Here is a 16,977-nt window from a genome sequence, read left to right on the forward strand (position 1 = left end):
GCTCGAGTATGAGACACGAGCAGCAATTGATACCCAAACAGGAAGAAGATATCAATTATTTGTTGATTTCACAAATAATCTGCTCGAGTATTGTTGTAATTGTGCTCGAGTATCTCTAGATCTGCTCCATCTTCTGTATTGTTGTAATTTTCTTTTTTAATTTTCAGTAATTTTCTCATCTTAAGTTTCTGTAAATCATGTATTGTTTTTAGTTTTTTTTTTCTGTAAACGGATGATTTGGATTTTAGTTTGGACACAACACAGATGAATTTTTGCAATACTATTAAGATTTTCATTCTGTTTTAGATCTGATGTTTGAAGGATGCAAAATATATTTTTTTTAATAAAAAAGACCTGATTTGCGTCGCACCTAATCACGGATGCGACGCAAATTCATTTTTTTTAAGCAAAAAATACCTGATTTGCGTCGCTCCAAGTGATTCATGCGACGCAAATCACTTAAAAATGGCTGTTGGGTTAGAAATGGGGGGCTGGCAAGATCCACTTGCGTCGTACCGTATACAGGCCGGTGCGACGCAAATAGCCCACCCATTTGCGTCGTTTCTTGTCCGACGCAGATAGTTTCCTAGTCATTTGCGTCGAGGGCTTTGGCGTCGCACCTGCGTCCGACGCAAATGGGCGCCTCACATCCGACACAAATGTTTCAAAAATGCACCAGATGCCATGTGATTTACATAAAATGCACCAAATACCCTTAATGACTAACGGTGTTAAGTTTTCGTCAGCTTTATTTACCATTTTGCCATTATTAACACATAACTCTAAACCTTAAACCTTAACCCTAATATTAACCCCCTAATCCTCCCCCAGCACCCAGCAGCCAACCCTCCTCCCCCACCCCATCACCCAGCCTTCCTTCCCCACCCCCCCACAGTAGCCCCCCTTCTCCCCCACCACCCTAGTCCCCAGCAGCCCCCTCCTCCCCACCCCCACAGCAACCTCCCTTCTCCCCCACCACCCTAGTCCCCAGCAGCCCCCTCTTCCCCACCCCCCGGAGCAGCCCCCTCTCCCACCCCACCAGTCTCAGCAGCCCCTTCCTCCCCCACCAAGCACCCAGCCCTCCTTCCCTACCCCCACAACAACCCCTTCTCCCACCACCCCAGTCCCAGCAGCCCCCCTCCTCCCCACCCCTGCAGCAACCCCCCCCCTTCCACACCTTCACCCCGCCAGTATCCCCCACCCCTGTCGAATTCCCCCTCTCCCGTCAACACACACAGCAGATGTAATAGCCGGTATTTTTAAACTTGTTTAAGGTGAGTTTAATTATTTATTATAAAACTAGGCTATTTGGAAAATTACTTATGATTTTTGTTTTGGGAAAATTTATGAATTAAAATGTTTTGAATTTCTTTTGATGATTTTAAATCTGATGTTAGAAAAAGAAAATATACAATAAAAAAAAAAGAGAAAGAGAAGAAAAAGAAAGAAAACAACTCATTTCCTTATGTTTCGTGGCATTGTGTGGGAATGCCACAATTGTACTTAGCTGTCCAAATTTCATAAAGCCTTAGTAAAGGTAAATAGAAACCCCAACACCCTTCTTCAAATTCAGACCCAATTCATCCATTCCTTTGATATCTCAAGCTCGCATCTTGTCATCTGCACCTCTATTTACTTTTCTCTTCGAATTCCATCTAATTGCGATCAACCAGTGATGTTGTTTAGTGTTCTTAATTTCGTTTCTCTCTCCTCTGCTTCCGCGGTGCTGCTGCTGCTGTCGTAATGCCGCCACCGGTGTTTTGCTGATGTGTCGGTGCTGCTTCTGTTTTGTTGTTGTGCGCCAGTGCTATCGTTTTCCGGTCCTCTTCGCCGGCGAGCTGCCACCATCGCTGCTGCACGTTGTTATGGTTGTTGAGTTCTTCAAATTCTTATCTCTTTAACAAGGTATAATTTTGGGTTTAATTGTGAATCTTATTTCATCAAGTTCAATCTAATTTATATATGAATAATGGTTCTGATTTTTATAGTTGAATTTGTTATCAATTTGAACAAAAATCAGATTATGATATACCAATTTGGTTTGTTGATATTAAAGATTGAATCTTTTGGCTTTTATTTAATCAATTGAGAGTTATAAATATAAAGTGGTACTTCTTGAGTAAGTTTACAAAATCTGATTTTATAAACTATGTTGTTTTGATAATATTCTTAGAGATTATTGTTGTGTGGGCAAGTAGGTGCAGAATTATGAATTTGAGTCATATATAATCAGTTGGCTAAGTTGAGGATTCAGAAATTGGAATTATGATTTTAGATAATGTATAGATTAGAATTGGTTATTGAATTGAGTTTTATTATATTAGTAAGTGAAGTAAGTAGAGTTGAACTTAGGATTAATTAAGTTGGCATGTCAGATTGATGATATGAATTAGATTAGTGGAAGGGTTGTATTAGTTTATAGCAGATTTTAGAGAGTTTAAGAATGAATGATAATTGTTGTTATTGTTGTATTGAGGTGATTGTTGGGGAATGCCTTTAAGAAGTATATGATTCAATCTAAGATGAAGGTCAAGTTCATGATTCTTGGAGGTTGCATATAATCGTTCTTGAGTTATTATGGAGTTGGATTATCGTATCGAGGTAACCTTTATGTTCAGCAAAAATGAAATTACATGCCCATGTTATATTGTGTTTTCAATATCATACATTGCTTATAGTCATGGCCATGGTTATAGATGCATATTTATAAGTTAATTGTGAATTGATATTTGATGGTTATGGAAGAATAATGCTTTGGTTATGTTATTGGAATTGTTTGGAAACTATAAAGTATTCTAGAAATGTGATTTGAGTGTGATAATGAGAAAATGTTTTCGAAATGGTTTTAGCTGGCTTAGTTTATGAACTGAGATGAATAGTGGGCAAGGTACAGGTGGAGTAAAAATAATTCGTATATGAGTTAAGACCAGATAAGGTCGAATATTATGTTAAGTTATGTTATAAGCCTGTACTTGCCAGCGATTTATGCAATGTGACTAAGCTATGCCAGCGATATATTTAAAAGATGAATTATTTCCGAACAATTACCAAGTTGTTTCTGATATGAAAAATGTTTACGAACCAAAACCGTTTTGACGGGCTGAAGTAAAGTTACTGAGTTTTTCGCTCATTTTAGTTTTGTTTCTGTTTTGTATTTTCTTCCGTAATCTGCAGGTTTGTGTTGGGAGCTCATAGTGGATCGAAAGTAAAGAGTCGATTATTGAATTGTAGATATCCTTGTATTCTAAGGTTGTATTTGGAAGTATGCAAGCTCTTAGTGGAGAATTTAATATTCTATTGTTTTGGGAATAAAGTAAATTGTAATCTGTTATTGGTTGTGAAGATTATTATGTTGTGGGCCCTGACCCATAGGTCCAGGATCGTGTAAAAAGGTTTTGTTTCCGCTGCGAGTAAATAGTTAATTCGAGGTTATGAAATGTTAATTGAGTTTTATGGATCTTAAGTATGATTAGCTAGCAGCTCGGAAGTGCGGGTTGTTACAGCAGAACCCCCATTCCATTCGCAACAATTAGAGAGAAAGAAAAAGTGATTGGGGATCGGTTGGTTGAAATTGACGGGGGTGGGGGAATTTAACAAAAATCGACGGGGGTGGGGGAATTTAACAAAAATCGACGGGGGTGGGGATTTGAGGGAAATCGAGGGGGTGGGGAGAACGGGGGTGGGGGCTGCTGCGGGGGTGCGTGGGGAAATCGACGGGGAAGGGGGTTGTGGTGGTGGTGGTGGGGTGGGGGAAGGGAGTGGAGATGGTGGTTGTTGGGTGGTGGTGGGAGGGTTAGGGTTTAAAGTTAGGGGGTTAAGGTTAGATTAAGGTTTGAAGTTAGGGGGTTAGTATCTAGATAACGCTAGAAGTTAGGGTTTATATAGTTAATTAGGATTTAATAAGGGTTAGAGGTAGAGGTGGGCATGGGCCGGGACAACACGATGTTTCGGCCCGGCCCAGCACGATTTGGGCCCGGCTCGGCTTGTTGTCCGCTACGTGGGCCGCGGGCCTGTCACGATCAAGAAATTTTATTTCAGGCCCGCACCGATACGAGTCCGCCTAGATGGCCCATGGGAAGCCCCACGGGCAGAATGGTCCTTTCCTTTTTGTTTTTTAGCCTAAAACTATCAAAAATCTAAAAAACAACATAAAACATGGGCCAGCCAGCATGAGGCACGAGCCCGGCCCGCGGGCCTGGGCGGGTCGTGGACAAAATCTGAAAATTTCAAGTCCGGCCCGGCACGGCCCGCAATCATAGTCTCGGGCCCAAATCGACCCGCCAGTTTCCTAAGCCCGCGGGCCGAGCCCGTGAATAGGCTCAGTCCGGCCCATACCTAACTCTAGTTAGAGGGATTAATTAACGCTAAAAGCTAACGGAAACTTAACATCGTTAGTCAGTAAGGGTACTTGGTACATTTTATACAAATTACAAAGGTATTTCATGTAGTTTAGAAATAATGAGGGTACCTAGTGCATATCGTAAAACTATGTTTGGTGAAAAAACGCTTAAGATAATTTTGGATAAGTAAGGATTACTTGAATAGAAAATGTTGGTTCATTCATTACTGCTGAGCGTGGCAAGGATTGGAGAAAAAGCAAAAGGAGCAAAGTGGGGAAACTTTTAGGTATGCAGAATTGCACAGTAGCGGTTAGTAGCAGCAGTGATGGGGTAGTGCCACGCGTCCATGGTGACATTGGTTTACTGGGTTGCTGCAACTAAACGCTACGAAACCTATACACCACAAACATCAAAAAGGTCCTTTATTCATCACACTCACACACTTGGACGGCCGTGATTTGATTCTAGTCCCCCTTAATCAAAGGTCAAATATTTCTGCCCTTCTATTCTCTAATGATGCTCCCACTCAGCTGTCAAATCTTCGCTTTATTTTCACGCAACTTTTTAATGATGTCGGCTAATGCCTATCTTCGATTTGTTTTCTTGCGGCTCAAACCCATGCCTCGCTAATTAGTTCAACTGTAATTAATGATTACTTGAAATTCTTATTCTTGTATCAATTGAATTGAATTAAATTTAAGTAAGGAAAAAGTAAATTGGAAATGAGATGAGACAAACAAACTAAATTAAATTGAACGAAATTGAATTAAATTGAAAAAAAAGTTTAAAAAAATATCTAGTTTGTAATTACTGTGGCTGCCTCTTTTTGAAAAAGCCAAAGCTTACTAAGCCACATAAATCACAAATTTGACTTCAACTATAGAGGAGAAACACAATTGAGGTTTGAGGACATGTATTTGGCTGGAGATTGCTCATAATAGTCAAATAAGATTAATTGAGGTGTAGGATGTCAAACTTACTTGGTACCACACTAGGCACACTGCAAACCATGTGTGTCCAAGATGAAATCTCATATTGCGATTTTGTAATTTTTTCGAAGTGGATGTTTCATGGGATGGAATTTTGAAGGTAGTCGTAATCTATATTTGTCGTTGAGGGAATTCTTGAAAATTTTGATGTTCACCTGAATTTCCTTAAATATCTTGTATATATTTGTTCTTTTAAAATATTGAGGGTAAAAAAGTTACAAATATTAACAGCTTGTTTGGTAAAAGAGCCAAAGAGCCAAAGACTCATTATAAATTCTCAATTTCATCTCCTACTAAAAGTGGGAGAATTTGAGAGGAAAAAGAAAATTTAAACCAAACATTGGAAGTAAAAATTTTTTCTCCTTTCAGTTCACTTTTTTTTCCTTTTTTATTCCTTTCCTTTACTAAAAATGAATCAAACAAACTGTAAAAAAAAAAAAAAAAAAACTCTAATGTAACTACCAAATTCTTAGAGTCAAGATAACTTCCAGATTTTAAAAAACAAAATAAACATGTAAAATACTCATATATATTAATAATTGTTTTTCTTAAATTCTTATTCATTATCTACAGAGATATAGTTATACACTAATATCTTACGAATAAATTTTCAATAAAAGTTTATCAAGATTTTTTCTTTATATATATAGTTATATTACTTATTTATTAAAGCAAATTTTTAACCCAGAATAATAAATAAGGATTATTTTCATATAATCACATACACGCGATGTAATGGCCGCATTGTATGCAAAAAAATAATACCCATCTAAATTATCAAACAGATAAAAAATAATTATAATCACGGAAATCTTGAAGTGAATGTTTGGTTAAAAACATGAAGTTATACAATTGCATGTGTCATTTTTTTAGATTGGTACGATGAATTACCCTACCGGATTGGAACATCGCACAGACAAATCGACCCAGATTAGCGGGATAAATACTTGAGAGTAAGGGGGGTGGTAAGGGGGGGAAAATGTTTTTGACTACATTGGAACACAAGCCTATGCCCGATGAGATGACTATATACAAAGTTGGTACGGTTACTTTCTAAAAATAACAGATAGTTCTATGTGTCATATGGCTTATTATCAATTATGAAGTATCTTCAGGAAAAAAGATATTCACACTTGCATCTTCTAGGCAATGTCAAAATTTAATACCACCTCAATTTTTTAAATTATATCATATTGACTTTTATCGTTATTCACGTATCCCACTATGACTATCGTGAATTTTATAGGGAAATTACTAATGGTAGGCTCCTATTCTTAAAAATTTCGAATGGTAGATTCAACTTCTTCTTTTTTCCATTGCTAGGGTCTCAATTTTCCTGATTTACTCAAAAGTTGCATTAATGAGGCTTAAACGTTAATTTCATGTTTAGTTTGAATACTTCTATTAAGTTTTGCCTAACCCCTACTGACATGGTTTATTTAGGTCTGCAATCCTAATAACCGGCAATTTGGATCTCAAATTTTTCAATGACCTCCATAGTTTCACACTTCCTACGAGACCGTGATGATGTGAGGTCGTTTCTTATTATAGATAAGGACTCTAAAGTCTCATGATGCACAAGGATGTGGTTATGTGAAGCCCTTAAATCATATTCAAGAATTAACACTTAAACTATATCTAATAATTCTAGAATTATCAAACTAGAGAAACTATCATGCTTGTGACTGTATTTATTCTTCAGCTACTCACGCACTTATAGATGAATTTGTAAATGAAAAATATTTGGATTTTCTTTCTTTGTCAACTACTATCTGTACACATTTGTGGCTATTACTCTTCAATTTACATTGCTAATATAATAGTAATATATAATACTTCCATGAATTTTCACTACCATCCGTATAGCTAGATTTATGGAAATTATGTTAATCGATTAGGAGTCTAGACCTAAATAAACCATGGTTAGTAGGGGTTAGGCAAAACTTAACCGAAGTATAAAAAATAAATATGAAATTGACATTTAAGCCTCATTAATACTACTTTTGGGTAAATTAAAAAACTTAAGGTTTTATTATGAGAGAAAAAATAAGTTGAATCTATCATTGATAATTCTCAACAACAGAAGCCTATGATTGAGATTTTTTTTTTAATCGTTGTAACTTATAAGTACAAAAAAACGTAGGCGCATACTCTAAAGTCCAAATACAATGTCGAAGTGTTATCTAAATTATCTTTCAATACACTAATGGTTGACATTTGACAACTTTTGAAAGACTTCCATATTCTCAATATATGGCACATTTGTCGTTTAGTAAATAGTGTAACCAATTTTCTCTTAAAATTTGGTTGACATTCATTTGCTCCTATTGATGTTATTCGAGGCACAATGTCATAGTTTGAATTTTTTTTCTACCTCGTTAAGAATTGGGTCCCTGATAAGTGATAAGTGTGTATTAGGTGTAATATGTTATATTATAACTTACTTCCTTTGTTTTGTTTTTTATCTTTCTCATTAGGAATTTTTATACGATCATACTTAGAGATAATCTTCTCAATTATTTTCTATTTATAAGAAAAATTATAGTCATGTGGGGTCTTGTTTGATTCGTCTCAATTAGTACATTATTAATCTATTTGTAATATAAGTTCAAAGAGGTACATTGGGAGACGCGCATAGAAAAATGAGAACAATAAAAAAACAGAGGGAGTATTATATAACAAAATTTCACATGTACATAATGTCACATAACGATGCAAACTCCAACAAAAATGACATGGACTCCGCAAATGATAACATAAATTTGGTAGCATTTGTTATTTATTTCATGTCATTTGAAATATGTGTTCTATTTCATGTTATTTGAATTCTGTTTTGATGCCATTTCACTTTTATTGATGTCACATTGTCATTTATTTCATATCATTTCTAATTTATTTATGTCATTTCAGTTTTATTTCATGTCATTTTGTCTTTTGTATCATATTATTTCTAATATGTTTCATGCCATTTGAGTTTTATTTGATGTTATTTTGTCATCTATTCATATCATTATTATTTGTTTGATGTCATTATGTCACCCAAACAACCAAAACCACCACCAGCTCACCCCACAACCACCCCCACCACCCTTCAACAACTGACCCACCCCACTCGACCCCACCTCACCATCGACACCCCACGTCGCCACCACATGAGTCAACACAACATCAATATTTTTGTGAGGTTCACCCCAACAACAGCCGTACCATTTTTACTTGTATGTAAATATTTTGTTCTTCTGCTATATAAACCCTAGATTCACGGCAAATAAGAAAAAGAAGGATTATGAAAACCAAACCCCTCAATTACACAACTAACATAAACAAGAGAAGGAAATTGAGATTGAGCGTTAGGTTTAGAGAAACAATTATATATAGAAGAATTCTAACCGCTGCAACAACAACAACAACCTCGATTCCTACACCGCCACTATCGCCGCTGAATGTTCCTTTGCTTCCGACATTATTTCATAGCCAATCTCGCCGCTGACGATTCCTTCGCCTCCAAGAACATGTCTCTCTTCTCTTTGCTCTCGCTTCTCAATTTGCTTTTCTTTATCTCTCTCTTAACGAGGTTATTCACAATTTTTCTTTTTGATTGAATTTATTTCATTTAATTTTCGAATTTTGGTTTGATTTTCAATTTTTGTTTCGTGTGTTCTTGATTTATGCAGTTGTTTAATTGTTAAACTACAAAATATGTTGTTCCGAAGAGATTCAAAGTCGTATCTTAAAGGAGCTTCTGATGAGAGATAGAATGTTTAAAGAGTGTATCAAGAGGGAGGATAGGGGGGGTGGTGACTTTTACACAATAATTATGGTGTAACAGTTGCACACCATGAATTTTGTATGTTGATTTACCTTTTCTTCCTCGATACATATATACAATAATCAATCAACTTATCACTCGCCGAATCGGATAGGGTGGATGAGCATCCAATTCACTTGTTGAGAATTTGAGATAAGTACCTTGGAAGAGTGTGGTGGGGGGGGGGGGACCATTCTTTGCCAAGGAAACAAATATATCAAGCTAAATGCTATTTAAAACATGTAAATTCCACTATCAATTTTAAGTGGTTTTTTAAATTATAGCCAATTGATTTTGAGTTAAAGATAAGGCTAGTAAATAGGTTGGATTTCAATTCAGATAAATAATAAATAAGTCCGTTTTTTGTGCAACACACCACACGAAACCAAAACCGTGCAGCCACATTACTGTAGCTCTTCCTCCTTCCCTGCCCCAATTCCTCTTCTTCTGACATTTTATTTTCTATCTCCTCCCGCCCCAATTCCTCTTTGCGGAAAGACCAACGGCAACCACCACCAGCAGCAATCTCCTTGAGTCCTTTCTCGATTCTCTCTTTTGTTCCTGTTGTCGCAATCATCGGAATCTTGGCTTCTTCTGCGGGTTCCGGCTACAAGATTCCCATTTGAAATTGTTTAGTAAAACAAGTTGCTTGGGCTTACCTTCAACCAACTGTTTCTTCTTCTCCTTCTTCCACTTCTATCGGATTTTGCTTTTCCTGCGACTTTTTCCGACCAATTATCGCTGTTTTCCGACGCCTTATGTCGGAAACTGCTACACGTGTCTATGACAAGTTGGTTGACGCTTTGTGGCTCATCCTCTGCAGATAATGATGGTTTCTATTATGTTTTATTTTTTTGAATGGGTTTAATTTGCAGCAATTTGATGGAGTTAAGAGAAGTAATGGTGGTTGGTTGTTTGAGTCGGTGGTTGTGGTGGTGGTGTGGTGGTGATGGGGAGGAGGAGGACGTGGTGGTTCCATGGTTTGATCAAAGAGATGGGAAGGAGATTGAGAAATGGTTTGGTGTTTGTATAAAGTAACCCTTATAATACAAAAAGTAACCCATACTTTCACTAAAAACTAACCCTTCAAATATACAAAAAAAATAAACCTTAACATTTGAAAAAGTAACTCATAGTTTCAGTAAAAGTAACCCCTATATACCGTAGAAGTAACTCCTTATAATTACAAATGTAACCCATACTTTTAGTAAAAGTAAATCCTTATAATTACAAACGTAACCCATGCTTTCAGTAAAAGTAACCCCTTTATCATTGCAAAAAGTAATCCCCAGTTCCAATAAAGTAACCGCTTAACATTCGAAAAAGTAACCCTTAGTTTCACTAAAAATAACACCTAAAAGTTAGAAGAAAAAACCTAGATTCAACAAAAGTAACCCCTGTTATGAAAAGTAACCCCTTAGAAAACAGATTCAAAAGTAATCATTGTTACGAAAAGTAACCCCTGTTATGAAAAATAACCCCTCTGAAAACGGACTCAAAAGTAATTCCTCTTACAAAAAGTAACCCTTCTGAAAACGAATCCACGCTTGGGCTTTTTTTAGGGGACGCAAGCTTCATTATAAAGCCTAGCTTGGACCTTTTATTAGCTGGCCACACTATTTATTCAAGGTGTGGCCTGCCTTATAGACAAGTTTGTGATAATAAATAAGTTGAGAATCACGCGGCTCAAACTTATGCATTTAAATAAACAAGTAAAAAAAATCACAACTAATTTAACCTATTCTATAAACGAGTTATATCCATGCATTACCATCATTACTATATAAATAAATTAATTATTATTGTGACAAATTTGCACTATTCGTAACCTATCTAACATTCTCTTCACCTGAATTGGATATATTAGTCCTGGTTGGACCTGATTAACCTTATATTTTCCCTATATTTACACCTGATAGAACATTAAACATATTTTTTTTAAGTTGAAGAACTTAATTCCTTTTAATATTTCTTTCGACCAAACTTGTACACTTATCAATATAATCTTTTCATTTTTTTATTTACTTATGAGTTAAACTGTTCAAAGTAAGTCATTATTGGAGATTTCGACTCTTACATAATATGTTTGATTCAACGATCTAACATGTCAACCTCATTAATAAATAAGTTGGAAATTTCAATTTTAACTCGCTTATTTTGAATTAGATTCAGGCGGGCGAAACTTTTTTACCTTTTTAAAAATATCATCTACTTTAGAAAAAAAAATACATGACAAATATTAAAAAGAAAGGAGCAATTACGTTATCTCGCTTACGTGGGATCCATCCCTTTTCCTATCTTACTTGTCAAAAACAATTTGCTTTATCCATATTCTTATTATATTAACCAAGCAAAACTTGATTTAGTGGTAATTTGAACTTATGACTATAAAAGTCATGAAATCAAATTTCACCAAAAGCTATTTGGGAGTAAGGATCCCTTTATCATTTCCTTTTACTCCCAATATGTTCAACTCACGAAGTTGATTATACTTTCAAGAGGAATTAGTTTAGAGGGTTCTTTTTACCTGGAAAAAAAAAAACGTTACTTAGTATTCTTTTCCGTCTTTATCAGTTTACCCGTATTTTTTTTAGGATGTCCCTTATTAGTTTACACCTTTCTTTTGTTTCATTTTTGGGATGGAACCACTAATTTTTCATCACACATACATTCAACTTTAATATAAAATAATAGTTTCTCTTTCTTTTTTATGACCCACAACATCTATACAAATATATTAAAAAGCACGCAAGAACAAGGAAATGTGCCACGTCGCGCTCTCCTTAGGGAGTTTTAGTTCATGTAATCCTTGTACAATAAAAAAAATTAAGAAATGGCATAGTATAGGGTTTGATCCCGAAACCTTAAGTACATATACTAGAGTTCTAACAACTAGGCTAAGTTGTATTTAGTGTTATTATCATAAAGTATTATATTAATAAATGAAATTTTTTCTTACCCGTGGCATAGTCCGGGTCTAATAACTACTCCCTCCGTCCCAATTTATTTGCTACATTTTGCTATTTAGGGGTGTCTCAATTTATTTGCTACATTTGCAAATATTTCCATATATAGTACATAGGTCCCACACTTTATTTACAAATTTGCCATCACTCCCTTCTGGATTTTGTAAATGTTTCCATATATAATACATAGGTCCACAATTTACCTATTTGCTTTTTTGTTAATTCCATTTATGTCAATGGTCCCCACTCCCTCCTTGGTCTTTGTGAAAAAGTGCTTGTAGCAAATAAATTGGGACGGAGGGAGTAGTTATTTCTCCTAAAACTCTATGCAAAAGAAAGGGATAAACTAATAAAGATCGGAGGAAATACTTTACAATTAAATTATCATGCACATGGTGTAATTTGATTTCTTTAATAACCATAATGTTCATTGAGTAAAAAGGAAAACAATATTGCAATAGTAACACTCAAGAGTTGAAGACCATCTTCTCATAAACAGTTGACACATGTTTTCCACTGCCTTAAAAAACTTCCAATCAAAACAAAAACCTTGCAACTGAAGCTACACAAAGCAATTATAAAAAAAGACCCATAATTATTCCTAATAATAATTTAATCAAGCCTAATCTTAAACTAATGAAGCAAACAAATTAAAACCTAGTTACTTCTTACTCTAGTCTTCACTTTATATAAGTTCACACTATTTTCTTAGTCCTGTCAGTCGGGTGGTCAGCTTCACGCGGACTGACCGTCAAAGATAAGCTCTACTACTACCACTATCTTCCACATCAGGCAATTCTATACACATTAGACATTTACATCCTCTTTCAAATATCTTGTTTTTCTCTCTCCATTTTCTTCTTTGAGTTTGCTTTTCATCTTTTCTCTTCATCAAAAAAACCCACCTGAAATATAGTATAAAATCTTATAATAATTCAATCAAAAGTTTAATCTTCTGCAGCAACTATAGAAAAAAGTGTTGGTTTGTTCGGTATGATCTTCACCTTTTTCATTTAATTACACTACCTTACATATTTGTCCTTCAAAATTCTAGCTTTTTAAAAAAACAATCTTCCTCTTTTTTTAAGGCAGAAAACAACCTTTTTGTCCAATTTTGCCACTTCACAGTCTTCAAGATTTTGCTAGAAAATTCACCAAATTTGTTGCTAGAAAAAGAAGTTAACATTTCTGTTATAACACAAATGCAAGATCCATCATTTGTGCAACAGTTGAAAGCACCACAATTTCCAGAACAAGAGCAACAACTAAAATGCCCACGTTGTGATTCAACTAACACCAAATTCTGCTACTACAACAACTACAACTTATCTCAACCTCGCCATTTCTGCAAGAGTTGTAGGAGGTACTGGACTAAAGGTGGCTCTCTAAGGAACATCCCTGTGGGAGGCGGTAGCCGCAAGAATAATAAACGTTCATCTTTCAAACGTTCATCTTCGGCTTCGGATCAAATCCCGTCTACATCATCTGATCTAATTGTGGCTACAGAGCCCAAACCCATCCCGATGGTATCGTCCGAAATCGGGACGGGTTTGGGCTTGCCAGCACCAGCAGAAGGAGGAGTAGGGAGCTTCACCTCCCTGCTGGGGCTAGCTTCGGAAGGACAGTTTAATAATCTGCTATTGGAGGGTTTGGGTCGGAGTGGGTTGAGATTGGGTCAGGATGATGGAACGGGCCAAAATCCGGGCCTGGAGTTCATGGGTGGGGTTCAGAATGGAGGTGATCAACAATCATGTTGGGGTGCTAATAATGCTTGGCCTGATCTTGCTATCTATACTCCAGGTTCTAAATTCCAGTAAAAACTAAAAATGAAAGATTATCTTGGTCTTGCTTTAATTTATAGAGAGAAGAGAAGGTGATTTTTCTTTGTTTTTTGGGTTTTGATTAATCATCTAAATATAGGAGTTAAATTCCTGGTTAGGGGATTGTTTTATGTATTAATGTATGGTGGATTAACTGCAATTTCTGATTTTAGAAGGTAACATGTTATTTTAGGAACATGAGACAAAAACATATGGATACGTAGTGTTATTATTATATGTGTAATTGGTAAATTGTGTGTTTTGTCATACAAACTATTGGTATGATGCTGGATATTAAGCTTATACTTTTCTGATGAAATATTTAGTTGCCTGATTGCCTCTATTCGCTATTAAGGGGTTCTTCATCCTTGTGCTCTTGCAGCAATAGTCATTCTGCTCATAAGGAATGTGATGTTAATTATAATATGTGGTATACTCGATATGGGTACATATTCAAGTGTTAAATTTACCGAAGTTGAGTATTCCGGCAAAAGAAATTTATGCTAGAATTTTGTTTTAGAATTAGATACGGGTGTCAACATATTCTTGATTCCACATTACAAATATGCATATAAACACGTTCCATGTATGCCTATATGAAAGTGCTAGTTAATATTCTTATTTCTAGTTTATTTTCGAGAACATATAGCATAACTTTGTCTTTGTTCTCCCTCATTTTATAGTTTTGTATTCAATTATGCGAATCAAGATAATTAAGGTATTGGCATAAGTTGAAGTGTCTAGTAAAGGAATAAACCGAAGTGTCGAGTTAGGATTTCCATGCCCTTATCCAAGCCTCCCTCATTGTTGTTTATGATAAATAGAAGAGCCGTAGTAACGTAGGATATGATTATATGAACAAGAGATAATGTGAGCAATTATGGATGAGATTCAATTCCATTCATCACTTTAGATGTTAGTATTTAATTCTTGGAGTGTTTATGGGGATTTCTGTTCATTATGAAGGCATAAGCCATAATGTATGTTGTTGGATGTTGCAAAATTGAGTCCATATGCATGAATGACTAGCATGGTAGTTGAGCTATTGAGGTGGATGTAAATAGGGGATTTGACATATTTGGTGGTTTGTGAATTTTGTATTGAGGGGAAACTCAAACTTAAGTAAAGGCCCAACCTGTATTTGTCATCTTTTTTGTCTCGAAGGGCAAGACAAAAGTCCCAACCTGTATCTTCCCTAGTTCCCTGGATATTGTTTTTTATTTTTTGTGTTCTGTTTATGTTGGTTTGGTGTTTGTATCTCAACCGTAACTGCTTACTATATGCTCTTGGTATGTATCATGTTTTTAGTAAGTTTAATGTCATTAATACTATTCCAGTGAACTGTAGTTAGTCTCTCTACTTGTTGAATTTGTAGCTGAATTGGTGGTTAAACTCTCACTAATCATTTCAAAGGTCATGAGTTCAATATTTATTAGATACACATTGTTAATGTTTTGGGTGCAATTATACCGTACTAATGCACCGGATCCCATCAAAACTCCGCAGTTAAGCGTGCTTGGGCGAGAGTAGTACTAGGATGGGTGACCTCTTGGAAAATCCTCGTGTTTCACCCCTTTTTCCGCAAAATTCATTTTACCAAGTAGTATTTAGTCTAGTGGTTTGGTTTGTATTTTACAACCTTGAGGTCATGGGATCAAACCTCACTAGAGGCACTTTGGTGTGGAGATTATCCTTTACTATTCCCGCTACTCCCAAGGGGCATTGCCTGCAAATCCGGGCATAGTTCACCAGTGAGAGGTTCCGATTCGGTTAGGGCGCTTTATCCTTACTTTGAAAAAACAATAAAAAGAGTCATTCTCTTTAAGATCAAGTATATCGTTGAGTACATAAGCATGATTTTGGTAAGAGAAAAAGCGATGAAGGCGAATTTTGTTATGGTAATTGGACTATTGGAGGTATTATTGAAATATAGAAAGGTTTGGATGGATCGTATTTATAATAGTTTATTATTATGAAATTTGAGGTGACAATATCACAAAAAAATTGACTACATCAAATGAAAGTTGGCTATACAAGAAAATTGATTATATCATACAAAAACTTAGCGGTATAAAAAAATGATTACATCTTACAAAGAATATCTATGTTAGTCTGTTAGATATATAACTTTTTATATTAGGTAAAAGCTGACCTCATATACTCGAGTTTGAATCTTCTAGAGTTTTAGTGAAATTTTACAAGGTAGCGTTGTATCCAAAACTACATATGATACTTGGTTCACAACGTCTCATGCATAAGAAATTATTGTGAATTGGATCTAATCAAATTTTTGTTTTTATTTTAATTTGGTAATTATTTGGTTTTTGTTTAGTAATACGTGTTTTTTCGAAGGGGGCACACGCAACAAAGAGAAATGATAGAACTTACATTTATTTGGAAATGACTATTAAGAACTTATCTGGTTGACTCAAAAGAATATAGAACGTAGAAATTTCTAAGAACTAGCAACTTTGAAGTTGGTTGATATAAATATAGGTTGCGTTAGTTCTGAAAAGTTATTCTTTCCACATAATGGTGGAAGTATCTTAACTATCTTTATATAAGTAGATCGAACTTCGCATAAATCAATCAAATAGTAATTTATTAAATTTTCAGAAAATAAAAATTCTTTGCTAGTGAAATTTAGGATGAGTTTGTTCCTCACACTCAACTTCAAATTTTAGATTGTGCTACATCAACTTTTTAATAATTTTTAATTTCACAAATTCACTTAAAACTCATTTTAATTTTATACTTTATTCCTCAAACTCTCTTCAAATCAACTCTACAAAAAAGAAGAAAACATATGTCATTTTTTTATTGGTCAAAAAATATCCTTTGTATGGCAAGAGTCTTGGGAGGAGTTTTGAATATCAAAACCGAACCCAAGACTCCGTCTAAGACTTTGCCCAAATATAACTGAGCCTATTGAGTCTTGCCACAAGACTATGTCCAAGACTGTCCTCAAGACTCTCAATATTCTCACCCTTAATAGTTTTTTTTTCGGTGAATAAAGGATAACATTAAGTTAAGTTAAGTGTCTTGGCCAAAAAG

At 35.3% G+C, this 16,977-nt stretch overlaps 1 protein-coding gene, 1 long non-coding RNA gene and 1 other non-coding gene across 3 annotated transcripts; all 3 read left to right on the forward strand.

The window, feature by feature from the left end:
- Positions 1 to 1,316: 1,316 nt before the first annotated feature.
- Positions 1,317 to 3,453, forward strand: LOC104889191 (uncharacterized). The gene is made up of 3 exons (XR_007269776.2): positions 1,317 to 1,905; positions 2,477 to 2,601; positions 3,175 to 3,453. It is a non-coding gene; the product is annotated as an uncharacterized LOC104889191 (long non-coding RNA).
- A 9,353-nt stretch (positions 3,454 to 12,806) lies between these two features.
- Positions 12,807 to 14,242, forward strand: LOC104903671 (dof zinc finger protein DOF3.1). The gene has a single exon (XM_010691751.3). It carries the CDS (start codon positions 13,306 to 13,308, stop codon positions 13,918 to 13,920), a length of 615 nt encoding a protein of 204 aa, XP_010690053.2. The 5' UTR covers positions 12,807 to 13,305; the 3' UTR covers positions 13,921 to 14,242.
- Positions 14,243 to 15,379: 1,137 nt separating this feature from the next.
- LOC125493867 (5S ribosomal RNA) lies at positions 15,380 to 15,497 on the forward strand. Its single transcript, XR_008967844.1, has one exon. It is a non-coding gene; the product is annotated as a 5S ribosomal RNA (ribosomal RNA).
- The last annotated feature ends 1,480 nt before the right edge of the window (positions 15,498 to 16,977 follow it).

The sequence above is a fragment of the Beta vulgaris genome, chromosome 9 (assembly GCF_026745355.1).
Source record: "Beta vulgaris subsp. vulgaris cultivar EL10 chromosome 9, EL10.2, whole genome shotgun sequence".
NCBI classification, from domain to species: Eukaryota; Viridiplantae; Streptophyta; class Magnoliopsida; order Caryophyllales; family Amaranthaceae; genus Beta; species Beta vulgaris.